At 40.4% G+C, this 15,293-nt stretch overlaps 2 protein-coding genes and 1 pseudogene across 2 annotated transcripts; all 3 read left to right on the plus strand.

Annotated features, from left to right (window-relative positions):
• Positions 1–634: 634 nt before the first annotated feature.
• Positions 635–8,337, plus strand: LOC116006656 (DExH-box ATP-dependent RNA helicase DExH12-like). The gene is made up of 4 exons (XM_031247116.1): positions 635–728; positions 933–3,919; positions 4,442–4,831; positions 4,936–8,337. Exons 2-4 carry the CDS (start codon positions 953–955, stop codon positions 8,116–8,118), a joined length of 6,540 nt encoding a protein of 2,179 aa, XP_031102976.1. The 5' UTR covers positions 635–728; positions 933–952; the 3' UTR covers positions 8,119–8,337.
• Positions 8,338–9,688: 1,351 nt separating this feature from the next.
• Positions 9,689–11,098, plus strand: LOC116006660 (splicing factor U2af small subunit B-like). Its single transcript, XM_031247120.1, has 2 exons — positions 9,689–9,843; positions 9,927–11,098. Exon 2 carries the CDS (start codon positions 10,193–10,195, stop codon positions 10,958–10,960), a length of 768 nt encoding a protein of 255 aa, XP_031102980.1. The 5' UTR covers positions 9,689–9,843; positions 9,927–10,192; the 3' UTR covers positions 10,961–11,098.
• Positions 11,099–11,914: 816 nt separating this feature from the next.
• On the plus strand, positions 11,915–14,938 carry LOC116006657 (annotated as a pseudogene).
• Positions 14,939–15,293: the final 355 nt, after the last annotated feature.

The raw sequence follows: 15,293 nt of genomic DNA on the forward strand, positions 1-15,293 counted from the left end.
TTAATTTGATTTGTAAAAAAGAAAAAGGAGAAAATTAAATTCAAGTTGAAAAAAAAAGCATAAGAAGAAAAATTATAGATGCTTTAGGTGTTTCATTGGTCAAGTCGTAATGTCCTATATTAGGTTTTACATAGTAATACTTAATTTTATATTTTTGTATTTGGAAGATAATTTTTGGAAGGAAATTAAACGAATATCATTGCCCAAATTGACAAATTTATTGATTTTTCTTAAAAAATAAATAGAGATGATTCCAATTTTGTCAACTAATCTTAAATTTATAGACCTTATTTCTAAAGTCAAAATAAATCGTATACATATAAGTAATTCCAATTTTGTTAACTTACCTTAAATTTACGGAATCCTATTTCTAAAGTCCAAATAAATTGTATAAATATATGTGATTCTAATTTTGCCAACTAATCTTAAATTTAGAGAACTCTATTTCTACAATTAAAGATAAATGGTGAATCACATAATCAACCGACCGGTTAGCTTTTACTCTTCTCACACCAAATTCAATTCAACCTTATATCATTGTCTTTTTCCTATACATATTTTAAGTGGGATTCATACCCCACCCTGCACCTATATATATAGATGCGTAGCCTACAGTCCCAGACGTGATCGTCAAGTTTAATTTCCCCCTTTCCAAGTTTCCAGTTTCTCGCCTTTGTATACTAACCGGAGAAGACGACTGAGAGCTCCGTCGGAACCGTAGCGAACACGTAAGTTTATCTCAAACTAACAATTATCAATTTATCATCATTATCGTGATCAATTTATCACCATTATCACGATCACATAACCCTCATGTTCTTCCATGTACCTAGTTTACACGCAGGGTGAAAAGTTTTATTTAGACATAAAATCTTAGAGTTTTCATCACCGAAGTAGCTTAAGTAATTTTGTTCTCCCTTCTGAATTCGCAGGTTTTGATTTCTACTTCGAGATGTCGCATTTGGGGGGCGGTGCAGAGGCGCATGCACGCCTCAATAGGTTTGAGTATAGAGCCAATTCAGGTCTTGTCTTAACCAGTGATTCTCGCCCTCGTGACACCCATGAGCCTAGCGGTGAGGTAGAAACACATCCGGGCAATATTGATCCCAAAACCTTCGGAGATCGTGTTTACAAGGGCAAACCTGCTGAACTTGAGAAATTTAAGAAGGGAAAGAAGAAGAAGGAGAGAGAATTACCTTCATCTGAATCTATTCCCACCGGACAGAGCAAAAGGAGACGCCTTCAGGAGGAAAGTGTTCTTTCAGCCACTGAAGAAGGTGTTTACCAACCAAAAACTCATGAAACTAGGGCTGCGTATGGAGCAATGCTCTGTGTTATCCAGCAGCAGCTAGGAGGACAGCCACTGAACATTGTCAATGGGGCCGCAGATGAGATTCTAGCTATTCTCAAAAATGAAAACATCAAGAATCCTGACAAGAAAAAGGAGATAGAGAAGTTTCTGAATCCAATCCCTAGCAACATCTTTGATGAGTTGGTGTCCCTTGGCAAGTGCATCACTGATTATCAAGATGGAAGTGATGCAGTGGTGTCTGCTACTGCCAATGGTGATGAAGCTCTTGATGATGATTTTGGAGTAGCTGTTGAGTTTGAGGAGAATGAAGAGGGGGAGGAGGGAAGTGATCTTGATATGGTACTGGAGGATGAAGAGGAAGAAGATGGACTGGAAGAGAATGATGCTGGTGCTATGCAGATGGGTGGTGGAATTGATGATGATGTGATGCAGGAAGCTGATGAAGGTATGGCCTTGAATGTTCAGGACATTGATGCTTACTGGCTACAAAGAAAGATCTCTCAAGCTTATAAGCAGCGGATTGACCCGCAGCGGATTGACCCACAGCAAAGCCTGAAGTTTGCTGAAGATGTTCTTGAAATCCTTGCCGAAGGTGATGATCGAGAAGTGGAGAACAAGCTGCTTTTGCATCTTGGTTATGAAATGTTTGGTCTTATTAAATATCTATTGCGGAACAGGCTGAAGGTAGTATGGTGCACTCGCCTGGCAAGAGCTGAAGACCAAGATATGAAGAAGAAAATTGAGGAAGAGATGATGGACTTGGGGCCAGATCATACTGCTATTTTGGATCAGTTGCATGCCACCAGGGCCAGTGCAAAAGAGAGACAGAAGAATTTGGAGAAGAGCCTTAGAGAAGAGGTCCTCCGACTGAAAGATGAGACAAGTAGGGGTGGTGATAGGGGACAGAGACTGATATCTGATAGAAATGTTGAGAGTGGTTGGATGGAGGGGCATTCCCAACTACTTGACCTTGATAGCCTTGCATTCCATCAAGGTGGCCTTTTGATGGCAAACAAGAAGTGTGAGCTTCCATTAGGTTCTTATAGAAATCTTAAGAAGGGGTATGAAGAAGTTTGTGTTCCGGCTTTGAAGCCAAAACCGTTGAGTGAAGATGAAACCTTTGTAAAAATATCCTCCATGCCAGAGTGGGTGCAACCAGCTTTCAGAGGGATGACCCAGTTGAACAGGGTTCAAAGCAAAGTATATCAGACTGCCCTCTTCACCCCTGAGAATATTTTGTTGTGTGCCCCAACTGGAGCTGGGAAGACAAATGTTGCAATGCTCACTATCCTTCAGCAGATTGCATTGAACAGAAATGAGGATGGGTCTTTCAATCACAACAAATACAAGATTGTTTATGTAGCACCAATGAAGGCACTTGTTGCTGAAGTTGTTAGCAATTTGAGCAATCGTTTACAGGTGTATGGTGTCAATGTGAAAGAGCTGAGTGGTGATCAAACATTGACTAGGCAACAAATTGAAGAGACTCAAATTATTGTAACAACACCAGAGAAGTGGGATATTATCACCAGAAAGTCAGGTGACCGTACCTACGCAGAACTGGTAAAGCTGCTTATTATTGATGAAATACATCTCCTACATGACAACCGAGGTCCAGTTCTGGAAAGTATAGTTGCAAGAACTGTGAGGCAAATTGAAATGACAAAAGAGCATATTCGCCTGGTTGGTTTATCAGCTACTCTTCCAAATTATGATGATGTGGCAGTGTTTCTGAGGGTTGATCTGCAGAAAGGACTTTTCCATTTTGACAATAGCTACAGGCCTGTTCCATTGGCTCAACAGTATATTGGAATTACTGTTAAAAAGCCACTGCAAAGGTTCCAACTAATGAATGATGTGTGCTATGAGAAGGTAATAGCTGTGGCTGGGAAGCATCAGGTTCTTATTTTTGTCCACTCAAGGAAGGAAACAGCTAAGACTGCTCGAGTGATTCGTGATACTGCCCTTGGTAATGATACTCTTGGTAAATTTCTGAAAGAGGATAGTGCAAGTCGTGAAATTCTTCAATCGCATACAGAGCTGGTAAAGAGCAACGATCTCAAAGATTTGTTGCCCTATGGCTTTGCAATTCATCACGCGGGGTTGGTCAGGGCTGATCGTGAAATTGTTGAGCAGCTTTTTGCTTATGGGCATGTTCAAGTTTTGGTTTCTACAGCAACTCTAGCTTGGGGTGTAAACTTACCTGCTCATACAGTGATCATTAAAGGCACCCAGATTTACAATCCTGAGAAGGGAGCTTGGACTGCACTCGGTCCCCTTGATGTCATGCAAATGCTTGGCCGTGCTGGAAGGCCTCAATTTGACACCTATGGGGAGGGCATAATTATAACAGGGCATAGTGAGCTGCAGTATTATTTGTCTTTAATGAACCAGCAGCTTCCAATTGAGAGCCAATTCATATCCAAATTGGCTGATCAGTTGAATGCTGAAATTGTCCTTGGTACAGTGCAAAATGCAAAAGAGGCTTGCAAGTGGCTCCTCTACACTTATCTCTGTATTCGCATGGTACGAAATCCCTCTCTTTATGGTTTGGCAGCGGATGCTCTTAAAAGTGACATAACATTGGAAGAAAGGCGAGCTGATCTGGTAAGCACATTTTATTCTGTAATTTCTCATCTTAGTGTCACATTCATCTGGTGGTTGATTTTATCATGCCCACATTCTTTGGTAATGCCTAATGGAAACCATTCTTTTTGCCCCGTTTGCATTTTAATAACTCTTGTATATATTCTTACATTTAGAGTATTTATGTTTTATTTGCTGAAGTTCTCCCGCTATCCATCTAACTTTTATTATTTAAAAGTCAAGTAGTCATTCTTAGTTCACTTCTTTTCTTTAATATTTCTTACAATTTTACAGTTCTATGTAATAGAGATTTTAAGTTAGTTTCTAAATATTGAAGTTTTATTTGTTAATATTAAATTACTCCATAATAATTAATATAAAAATGAAAATGTTAACTGTTTTGAGTCAACCTTGTTTAAATGAACTAGATCCATAAAATGGGTTTGAGGGAGTATATAGAGTTTAATTCTTGCATAATGTTGACCTTTGGCTTTAAGTAATAATTTTGATGTCTCACAAGGACTGTTGTATCTTGTTTGGCAGGTTCATTCAGCAGCTACACTGTTGGCTAAAAATAATCTGATCAAGTATGACAGGAAAAGTGGATATTTCCAAGTTACAGACTTGGGTCGCATAGCTAGCTATTATTACATAACTCATGGGACAATATCTACATACAATGAGCATTTGAAACCCACAATGGGTGAAATTGAGCTTTGTCGGCTGTTCTCTCTTAGTGAGGAATTTAGACACGTTGCAGTTCGGCAAGATGAGAAGATTGAATTGGCTAAGCTTCTAGAACGTGTTCCCATTCCTGTCAAAGAGAGTATTGAGGAGCCCAGTGCCAAGATTAATGTTCTACTCCAATCATATATTTCACAACTGAAGCTTGAAGGGCTGTCTTTAACATCAGACATGGTCTTCATAACTCAGGTTTTTTTCTACCCATTTCAACTTTGATATACTCTTGACTTCCACCTCTTTATACATGTAATTGTGTTATCTAGTTGTTCATGTTTCACTTTTTCTTTCTGCAGAGTGCTGCACGTCTCATGCGAGCGCTTTTTGAGATTGCTTTGAAAAGAGGATGGGCCCAGCTGGCATTAAAGGCTTTGAAGTGGTGCAAAATGATTAGCAAGAGGATGTGGAGTGTTCAGACTCCACTTCGCCAGTTCCATGGGATTCCTAATGAAATCTTAATGAAGTTGGAGAAAAAAGATTTGGCTTGGGAAAGGTATTATGATCTTTCTTCCCAAGAGTTGGGAGAGCTCATTCATTATCCAAAATTGGGAAGAACACTTCACAAATACATTCATCAATTCCCAAAGCTTAACCTTGCTGCACATGTTCAACCAATCACTCGCTCAGTTTTGAGAGTAGAACTAACAATAACGCCAGATTTTATATGGGAGGACAAAGTTCATGGATTTGTAGAGCCTTTCTGGGTTATTGTGGAAGATTGTGATGGGGAGTATATCCTTCACCATGAGTACTTTATGCTGAAGAAGCAATACAGTGATGAAGACCACACTTTGAATTTCACAGTCCAAATTTATGAACCGTTGCCTCCTCAATACTTCATTCGAGTGATTTCTGATAGGTGGTTAGGATCTCAGACTATTTTGCCAGTTTGCTTCCACCATCTTATTTTGCCAGAAAAATATCCTCCTCCAACTGAGTTATTAGACTTGCAACCCCTTCCCGTGACTGCACTGAGAAATCCTGTTTATGAAGCTCTTTTCCAAGAATTTAAACATTTCAATCCAGTCCAGACTCAGGTCTTTTCTGTCTTGTACAACTCTGACGACAATGTATTGGTTGCAGCGCCAACAGGCAGTGGGAAGACCTTATGTGCAGAATTTGCTATTTTGAGGAATCACCAGAAAGAATCTGCCAGTATCATGCGTGCAGTGTATATAGCTCCGGTAGAGGCTCTTGCTAAGGAGCGTTATAGTGACTGGAAGAGGAAATTTGGTGAGGGCCTGGGGATGAGAGTTGTTGAACTCACTGGGGAGACAGCTACTGACCTAAAACTTCTTGAGAAGGGACAAATTGTCATTAGCACACCTGAGAAATGGGATGCTTTATCCCGTTGCTGGAAACAACGGAAACATGTGCGAGAAATCAGTCTTTTCATTATTGATGAGCTCCACCTGATTGGTGGTGAGGGCGGTCCAATCTTGGAGGTGGTTGTCTCCAGGATAAGATATATTGCAAGTCAGCTAGAGAAAAAGATCCGTATTGTTGCTTTATCAACTTCTCTGGCAAATGCAAAGGATTTGGGAGAATGGATTGGGGCCACCTCTCATGGACTTTTCAACTTTCCCCCTGCTGTCAGGCCTGTGCCCCTTGAAATACACATCAAGAGTATTGATATTGCCAATTTTGAGGCTAGGATGCAAGCAATGACAAAGCCCACATATACTGCAATTGTCCAGCATGCAAAGAGTGGGAAACCTGCTATTGTATATGTTCCTACAAGAAAGCATGCACGACTGACTGCTGTGGATTTGTTGACTTATTCAAGTCTGGATAGTGGAGAGAGACCAATGTTCTTATCAGAATCTGCAAATAAACTGGAGCCTTTCATTGAAGGCATCAAGGAACCAATGTTGAAAGAAACACTGAAGTATGGGGTAGGTTACTTGCATGAGGGCTTGATTAGCATTGATCAAGATGTAGTGAAGACACTGTTTGAAAATGGATGGATACAAGTATGTGTCATGAGCAGTTCAATGTGTTGGGGAGTACCCTTGTCTGCACACCTGGTGGTGGTTATGGGAACACAGTACTATGATGGCAAGGAAAACGCTCACAGTGATTACCCAGTCACTGATTTGTTGCAAATGATGGGTCATGCCAGTCGACCTCTATTAGACAACTCGGGAAAGTGTGTCATTCTTTGCCATGCACCACAGAAGGATTACTACAAGAAGTTCTTGTTTGAAGCATTCCCAGTTGAAAGCCATTTGCAACACTACCTCCATGATAATTTGAATGCTGAAGTGGTTTCTGGAGTTATTCAGAACAAGCAGGATGCAGTTGATTATCTTACCTGGACTTTCATGTACAGAAGGCTAACTCAGAATCCAAACTACTACAATCTTCAGGGTGTTAGTCACAGGCACCTGTCAGACTACCTTTCAGAGTTGGCGGAAAACACATTGAGTGATCTCGAAACAAGCAAATGTGTTGATGTTTATGATGACTTGATACTTTCACAAAATAATCTTGGAATGATAGCATCATATTATTACATTAACTATACAACTATAGAACGGTTTAGTTCTTCTTTAACGCCCAAAACAAAGCTCAAGGGTTTACTGGAAATTCTGACTTCAGCATCAGAGTACCAACAGCTTCCAATTCGGCCAGGTGAAGAGGAGTTGATAAGAAGGTTGATTAATCATCAACGCTTCTCATTTGAGAATCCAAAGTACTTGGATCCACATGTCAAGGCTAATGCTCTACTGCAGGCCCACCTCTCTAGGCAGGTGGTAGGTGGAAATCTTGCTGCTGATCAACAACAGGTTCTTCTTTCTGCTAATAGGCTTCTTCAGGCTCTGGTCTATGTTGTTTCTAGTAATGGTTGGCTCAACCTTTCACTCCTTACTATGGAAGTGACCCAAATGGTAACTCAGGCTATGTGGGAACGAGACTCAATGCTGCTCCAACTCCCACATTTCACTAAAGAGCTGGTCAAGAAGTGCCAGGAGAATCCTGGCAAGAGTATTGAGACAATTTTTGATTTGCTGGAAATGGAAGATGATGAGAGGCGTGAGCTCTTGCAAATATCAGACTCACAGTTGATGGACATTGCACGCTTTTGCAACTGCTTTCCTAACATAGACTTGGCGTACGAGGTTGTAGACGGTGAGAATGTGAGTGTTGGGGGGAAGGACATCAGCATGCAAGTAACACTTGAGCGGGATCTTGAGGGGAGAACAGAGGTTGGACCAGTTTTTGCGCCTAGATATCCCAAGACAAAAGATGAAGGATGGTGGCTTGTGGTTGGTGATCCAAAAACCAACCAGCTGCTTGCCATCAATAGGGTGAGTACACTCCAAAGGAAATCGAGGGTCAAACTCAACTTTGCTGCTCCTGCAGAAGCTGGGAAAAAGACATACACACTCTATTTCATGTGTGATTCTTACATGGGCTGTGATCAGGAGTATCAATTTACTGTTGACGTGAAAGAGGCAATGACTGCTGATGATTGAGAGTGACCAAGAATGAACTGACAGTGGTTGCTCTGCAACACTTCCACTGACCAGGAGAGTAATATGGAACACTTCATATATATAGTATTTTTATAATTACTGCAGTCTCTGATTCTTTTCTCTCGTTTTTTTTGTTATATAAACCAGTGGCTGTGTACATCTTCAATTCGATTGGTTTAATAGTACGCAGCAAATGCTTTGCTGACTTTCAGCTTAAAATGGAGGATCAACCCCCACTGCATGCATTGAAATTTTTGTGGATGATGAATGCCAGGAGTAAGCACATTATTTTGCTTTCATGCTCTGACTCTCAGCTTGAAAACTAGGATTTAAACATCATTGAGCATCAATCAATCACTTTTTATTTATATTTATATTTATATTTTATGTGCAGTGTGAATGAATTTTTTATGTTCATGAATGACTTTCTGGTGCATTACCATTGCAACAAGATATTAATGATTTTCAAGTATCCAACTTTTTGTTATAGAACATATATATCTTTGTAAGTAGACATTATATTGGATAAATGTAAGTATGGGAGATGAAAGATTGAAAGTTTCATGTTTTTTACTGATCAAACGCACAGTTTCCTTCAGGGCATGTTTGGTTCACAGGAAGTAAACTTCCAAGGAAAAGATTTTCCTTCAAATCTAGGAATTGATCAGTTCATGTGTTTGGTTCATTGGAACTTTTATTCCAATGGAAAATGAGTTCCTCAAGAATGAGGAAAACAAAATCTGGAGTAGAACCTAGGATTTTATTTTCCATGGCTTTTGGGAACAATTGTTGATCTAGGAAGACTATTTTGCCCTTCTGTTCTCTTCCTCCATCATTGTCTTCTTCCCTGCCAAACTGGAAAGCCAGCAAAATAGCACTCACCAGTCGCCGCTTCCGATCGCTGCCGGCCGCCTCCGCCTCGCCGCCTTTGCCCTCGTCGCTCCCGCCTAGCCAATCGCCGCCTTAGCACTGCGCCTCTGCCTCCACATCGCCGCGCCTGCCTCTGTCTTCGCGTCCACATCGCTGTCTACCTTCACCACCTTGCCTCTCTAGCTTTGTTGCTGACTGCTTCGCTTTGACCTGCAAACTACAGAGAATGGAATGGAGTGAATATTGAAGAATGTAGAAACCTAATTGTATTTTGGGCCCCCAATATAGGGTATATCCGTATGTGGATTTGTTTCTTTTTCTTTTAGGTTTAATAATAATAATAATAATAATAATAATAAATAATAAATAATAATAATAATAATAATAGGGGTATTTAAGTCTTTATACACCTTATTCCTTACCCTTCTAAATCCAATCAAACAACAGAATTTATTTTCCCAGTAACTTTTTTTCCACCAACCAAACAATATAATTTATCTTCCTAACAATATAATTTATCTTCCTAGTAACTACTTTTCTACAGAATTTCACTTCCACTTCCGTTCAAATATTTTCCGCGAACCAAACGTAGCCTCAGAGTTTCATCTTGAAGAGACAACACGGAGGGAGAGGAGACTAGTTTCTATGGAGAGGGGTAACTTTGTCAATTTGTAGAAACTGAATTTTATCAATTTGTAAAACAGCGGCATATATGTTCAGTGCGTTCTTGTGTTTGTCAGTACAAATACGAGATTTGCGTTCCTCGTATGTATTCTTGTACAGTTGTAAATTTTTTTTTTTAAAGCTTTGTTCTTCTCCGGCGGCAGAAGACTCGCGCTATAATAGAAAAAGGAGGTCTGCATTTTTCTTCCCTGCTGTGTTTTCTGTATGATAGAACCTTTACAACTACTACAAGTTATATTTTATCGTGTTTGCAGTATCATGGAGTTCTGGACTGTTGCATCTTGATTCTATGGTAATAGTACCATTTCCCTTTGATTTCAGACTATGCCCAGACATTTAGGTAGCGGTATCCTGAGAAATTGTCCATTCCTAGGTTAAATCTGCCCATTTCAGTCAAAAAGCCCTATATGTTCATACTTTATACCAGATATAGGGTTTTGATAGGTGTAGCAAATTCCTGATTTTCTCAGCAATACTCACTCCCTAATTTTAATTCTGAGCCAATCTATTCGGATTGGAAATGGCGGAGCACTTGGATTCGATTTTCGGAACAGAGAAAGCCCGCGTGAACTGTCCTTTCTACTCCAAGATCGGAGCCTGTCGTCACGGCGATCGTTGCTCTCGTCTCCACAACCGCCCCACCGTCTCCCCAACTCTTCTCCTTTGCAATCTGTACCAGCGGCCCGACATGACCACCCCGACGGTCGACCCACAAGAACATTTCGAGGATTTCTACGAGGACATCTTCGAGGAGCTGAGTAAGCTGGGCGAGATCGAGAGCCTCAACGTGTGCGACAACCTCGCCGTTCACATGATAGGCAACGTCTATGTTCAGTTTAAGGAGGAATCCCGGGCCGCCGCCGCCTTGCAGGCTCTACAGGGTCGGTTATACTGTGGACGCCCTATTATTGCAGAATTCTGTCCCGTAACGGATTTCCGCGAGGCGAAGTGCCGGCAATTTGAGGAGAATTGCTGCAATCGTGGTGGGTATTGTAACTTTATGCATGCGAAGGTGATAGGTAGAGGGCTCCGGAGGAAGCTGTTTGGGAGGTCCGGCTGGTATAGGAGGCGGAGTGGGAGTCCTCCTCCTCCGGTTTGCTTTACGAGAGAGAGAGAGAATGATAGTGGTGAAGAGGATTGCATTTACAGGCAGGGGAGCTTTGAAAGCAATGGCGAAAAGAGGAGGCAGAAACGGAGTAGGAGCCCCGTAGGCGTAAGGGAAGGGAGTGAGGAGCGTAGAGCCAGGATTGAGCAATGGAATGTGGAGAGAGAAGGAAGGCAGTGTTGAGATTCAACATTTTTCTATCTACTGCAGAACTCTAGGATGATCAATTTTCAAATTTAATAATGAATTTAAACATTATTATTATTATTTATTAAAATATATTTCCAAATTGAGTTGAAATTTGGAATTAATCAATATTTACTTTCCATCCATGTAATTCTCTTTCCACTCTCTCTTTTTGAAAAAGAGGGGTGTCTTCGAAAATGCGGACGCAAGTGATGCATGACTATCATTACCTCATGCCGTAAGGTGTTGGATGAAGTCTCACAACAAACGCAACCCTCATGTTTAGTTGTTATCGTTGAGTTTAGAACCCTGAACATATTGGCGGTGATAAGTCAAAAGAAGGTGAGAATGATGTCAAGTCATCATACCTCTTACAACGACCCACATGCTACAATGGCCGAGAGTCCGGGCGAGAGTGAGCTACTGAGCTAACCCCAAAAATATGTCCTAAGTGGCTTCATTTTCACCTAAAAAATTATCAATATATAAATTAATTTAAGATATTAAAAAACAATAAAAAAAATTTTCACATTTCATCAAATTATTTTATAATGTTTCAAATAAACTAATTTGTATTTATGAAAATATTCAAACAAAATTGTACTACTCAAAAATTTAAAGTAAATACTATGTATAATTTAAAATTCAAATTTATTAAAAAAACAAAAAAAAATATAATTATTTATTTAAATTTAATATGAAAATACAACATATAAATTTTAGGTAAAATTAAATATTTTATTTGTATAATAATTTAATTATATTTGAAATGGAAAGAAAATAATGTGATTGTTTGCACTCAGGGTCGCAGAGTGTCTTGGAAGAATATAATTGTGATTGGAGCTGGTTAGTCTCCTTCCTGAATTGTGAAGTGAAGTTGATTTTAAAGTTGAGAGAGAAAGTATGTTAAACTGCCAACATGAACACCCAAAATATGGCTTCATGGTGAGGAAAAGCTTCCGACTTTCATGTATGGAGAATGAAGCATCTTTCTTTCTAACATCATAATTACTGCAAATAGTTATGACGATGAAAAATGGCACAACCAAGTCTTTTGAAAGTTGGGCCCAAGGCATATACATTTACCAACTCGCAAGCCGTTATGCGGCTCACCTTCAACTCTGCTCCTCAAACATACACAGCCCTGCTGCGTCTTCTCTTGTTAGAACCATCCATGCCAACATGATCACCTCCGGCTTCAAGCCCCGTGCCCACATCCTTAACCGCCTCATCGATATCTACTACAAGTCCTCCAACCTCCCTTACGCACGCCACCTGTTCGACGAAATTCCCCAACCGGATATTGTTGCTAGAACCACTATGGTTGCTGCGTATTTGACTTCCGGGGACCCTAAGCTCGCTGCAGAGATTTTTGATAGAACCCCTTTAAGCATGCGCGACACTGTTTTCTATAACGCTAGGATCACGGGCCATTCGCATCATAATGATGGGCATGCTGCCAAACAAGTCTTCAATGATATGAAAAGAAACAACTTTCAGCCTGACCAGTACACATACACTAGTGTGCTTGCGGCATTGGCACTTATAGCTGATTGTGAATTGCACTGCCTGCAGCTACATTGTGCTGTTATCAATGTTGCAAAAATCCCGCCTAGGCGCCGATTAATCCCCGCCTAGGCGCTAGGCACTGGTCGACCGCCTAGCGTATCACATTAAATGGTTGTCTAGGCGGCTGGCCGGCTAGGCGACCGCCTAGGCCGCTTAGGCGCTGACCGCTTAGGCGTCGACTAGACCGACTAGCCACCAACTAGGCATTCTAGTCAGTCGATTAACTGTTATTCTTTTTTTAATGGATTATTTCACTCAAAACAACATCGTTTTGAGCGAAATAATCCTAAATCGTACAAACTTTAGATATTTGTTAGGTTAATATTTAATATTTTAGTATTAACTATTAAAGTGTTATAATTTATAATTATTAGTCTTTAAAAAATAAAAAATACTTAAACAAATTTTTAAAAAATAAAAAATAAAATAAAATAATACACGGACGCCTAGGCGCCGATTAATCCCCGGCTAGGCGTCCTAGGCGCTAGGCGCTCCTTGAGCGCCTTGCGATTTTTTCAACCATGGCTGTTATCAAGTCCGGGACTGGGACGATTACATCTGTACAGAATGCCCTTTTGTCAGTGTACGTTAGGTGCGCATCTTCACCCTTTGTATCTTCATTGCATTTAATGGAATCGGCTAGGAAGTTATTTGATGAGATGAGCAAGAGGGATGAATTGACATGGACAACAATCATTGTGGGTTATATAAGGAATGATAATGTTGTTGCTGCACGGCAAGTGTTTGATGGGATGGATGAGAAGTTAGTTGTGGCATGGAATGCAATGATTTCAGGGTATGTGCATAAGGGTTTAGTCTCTGAAGTGTTTGAACTTTGTAGACAAATGTACTTGCTAGGAATTAAATTGGATGGATTTACATATTCAAATGTCCTCAGTGTCTGTGCTGATGCTGGATTATTTCTCCATGGAAAACAGGTGCATGCTTACATAGTAAGGACCGAAACAACACCTATGGAGCATGCTCATGTGTCAGTAAATAATGCTTTGATTACATTGTATTGGAAATGCAGTGGAGTCAATGATGCTAGGAAAATTTTTTATCAGATGATCATTAAGGACCTGATCTCATGGAATACAATTTTGTCTGCATATGTGAGTGCTGGACGGATTAATGAAGCTAAATTGTTTTTTTTTTTTTAAGATGCCAGAGAAGAACTCATTAACATGGACAATGATGATATCTAGATGCTCGCAAAATGGGCTTGGGGAAGAAGGTCTAAGGCTATTCAACCGAATGAAATTAAATGGGGTTGAGCCAAGTGACTATGCTTTTGCAGGAGCCATTGCATCTTGTTCAGTGCTTGCTGCGCTAGAAACTGGACGCCAGCTCCATGCTCAGATTATACGATGTGGATTTGATTCAAGCCTCTCTGCTGGAAATGCATTAATTACATTCTATGGAAGATGTGGAGATATTGATGCTGCATAGTGTCTGTTTCTTAGAATGCCATTTCTCGATTCTGTGTCTTGGAATGCAATGATTGCAGCCTTGGGGCAGCATGGGCATGGTGCTCATGTAATAGAACTCTTTGAAGAGATGTTGGAAGAACGTATATATCATGACAGAATAAGCTTTCTTACCGTCCTATCTGCTTGTAGTCATGCAGGGTTAGTTAAAGAAGGACAACATTATTTTGATTTAATGCATAGGGTGTATGGCATAAGCCTAGGAGAAGATCACTATTCTCGCTTAATTGATTTGTTGTCTCGAGCTAGAAGGTTCTCAGAAGCTACAAATGTGATCCAGACTATGCCCTATAAGCCTGGGGCACCCATTTGGGAAGCTCTTCTTTCTGGTTGTCGACTTCATGGAACCATTGAGTTGGCAGTGCAAGCTGCAGATCAACTCTTTGACCTAGTTCCACAAAATGATGGAAGCTACATACTTATGGCAAACATGTTTTCTTCTGCAGGCAGATGGAGTGATGCTGCCAATGTACGAAAATTAATGAGGGAACGAGGGGTCAAGAAGGAACCTGGCTGTAGTTGGATTGAAGTTGAAAACAAGGTCCACGTATTCTTGGTGGATGATACTAGGCACCCTGAAATCCAAGCAGTTTACAACTATCTGGAGGAATTAGCAGTAAAGATGAGGAAAGCTGGATATATTCCAGACACGAAGTATGTGTTACAGGATATGGAAACTGAACAAAAGGAGTATGCTTTGTCAACTCATAGCGAAAAACTTGCTGTTGTGTTTGGGCTCTTGAAGCTACCTCGTAGTGCCACGATTAGGGTCTTCAAGAACCTTCGGATATGTGGGGACTGTCACAATGCATTTAAGTTCATGTCAAAGGTAGATGCAAGAGAGATTATTGTGAGAGATGGAAAGAGGTTTCATCACTTCAGGGATGGTGAGTGCTCATGTGGTAATTACTGGTGAGCAGAGAGATCCTATTGTAATTATGTATTACAAGAACTTGATGTTTGGACGGATAAGTATCATGATGCCAACCTATTGATAGAGGAACCCAAAGAAGTTATTCTGGAAGCCTGACCTCTCTTTCCCATTTATCTATCCTTTTAAAGTTGTCTTTCCTCATCCTGTTCTGTCAATCATCCTCCACTGAAGTCTTCAATGGCAGAGTAATTGTTCAATTTCCTTTTATGTCTCTCTTCCAGAAGAGGTTTGGAGTTTGGACTTTAGTTTCTATCTATGGAGATTCATTGAAACCATTAGTCCTTTGCATTAACATATTAACGTGCCCAGCAATGTTTGGCTTGTCTTTTGACAACAT

Source organism: Ipomoea triloba, chromosome 15 (genome assembly GCF_003576645.1).
Source record: "Ipomoea triloba cultivar NCNSP0323 chromosome 15, ASM357664v1".
Classification (NCBI taxonomy): Eukaryota; Viridiplantae; Streptophyta; class Magnoliopsida; order Solanales; family Convolvulaceae; genus Ipomoea; species Ipomoea triloba.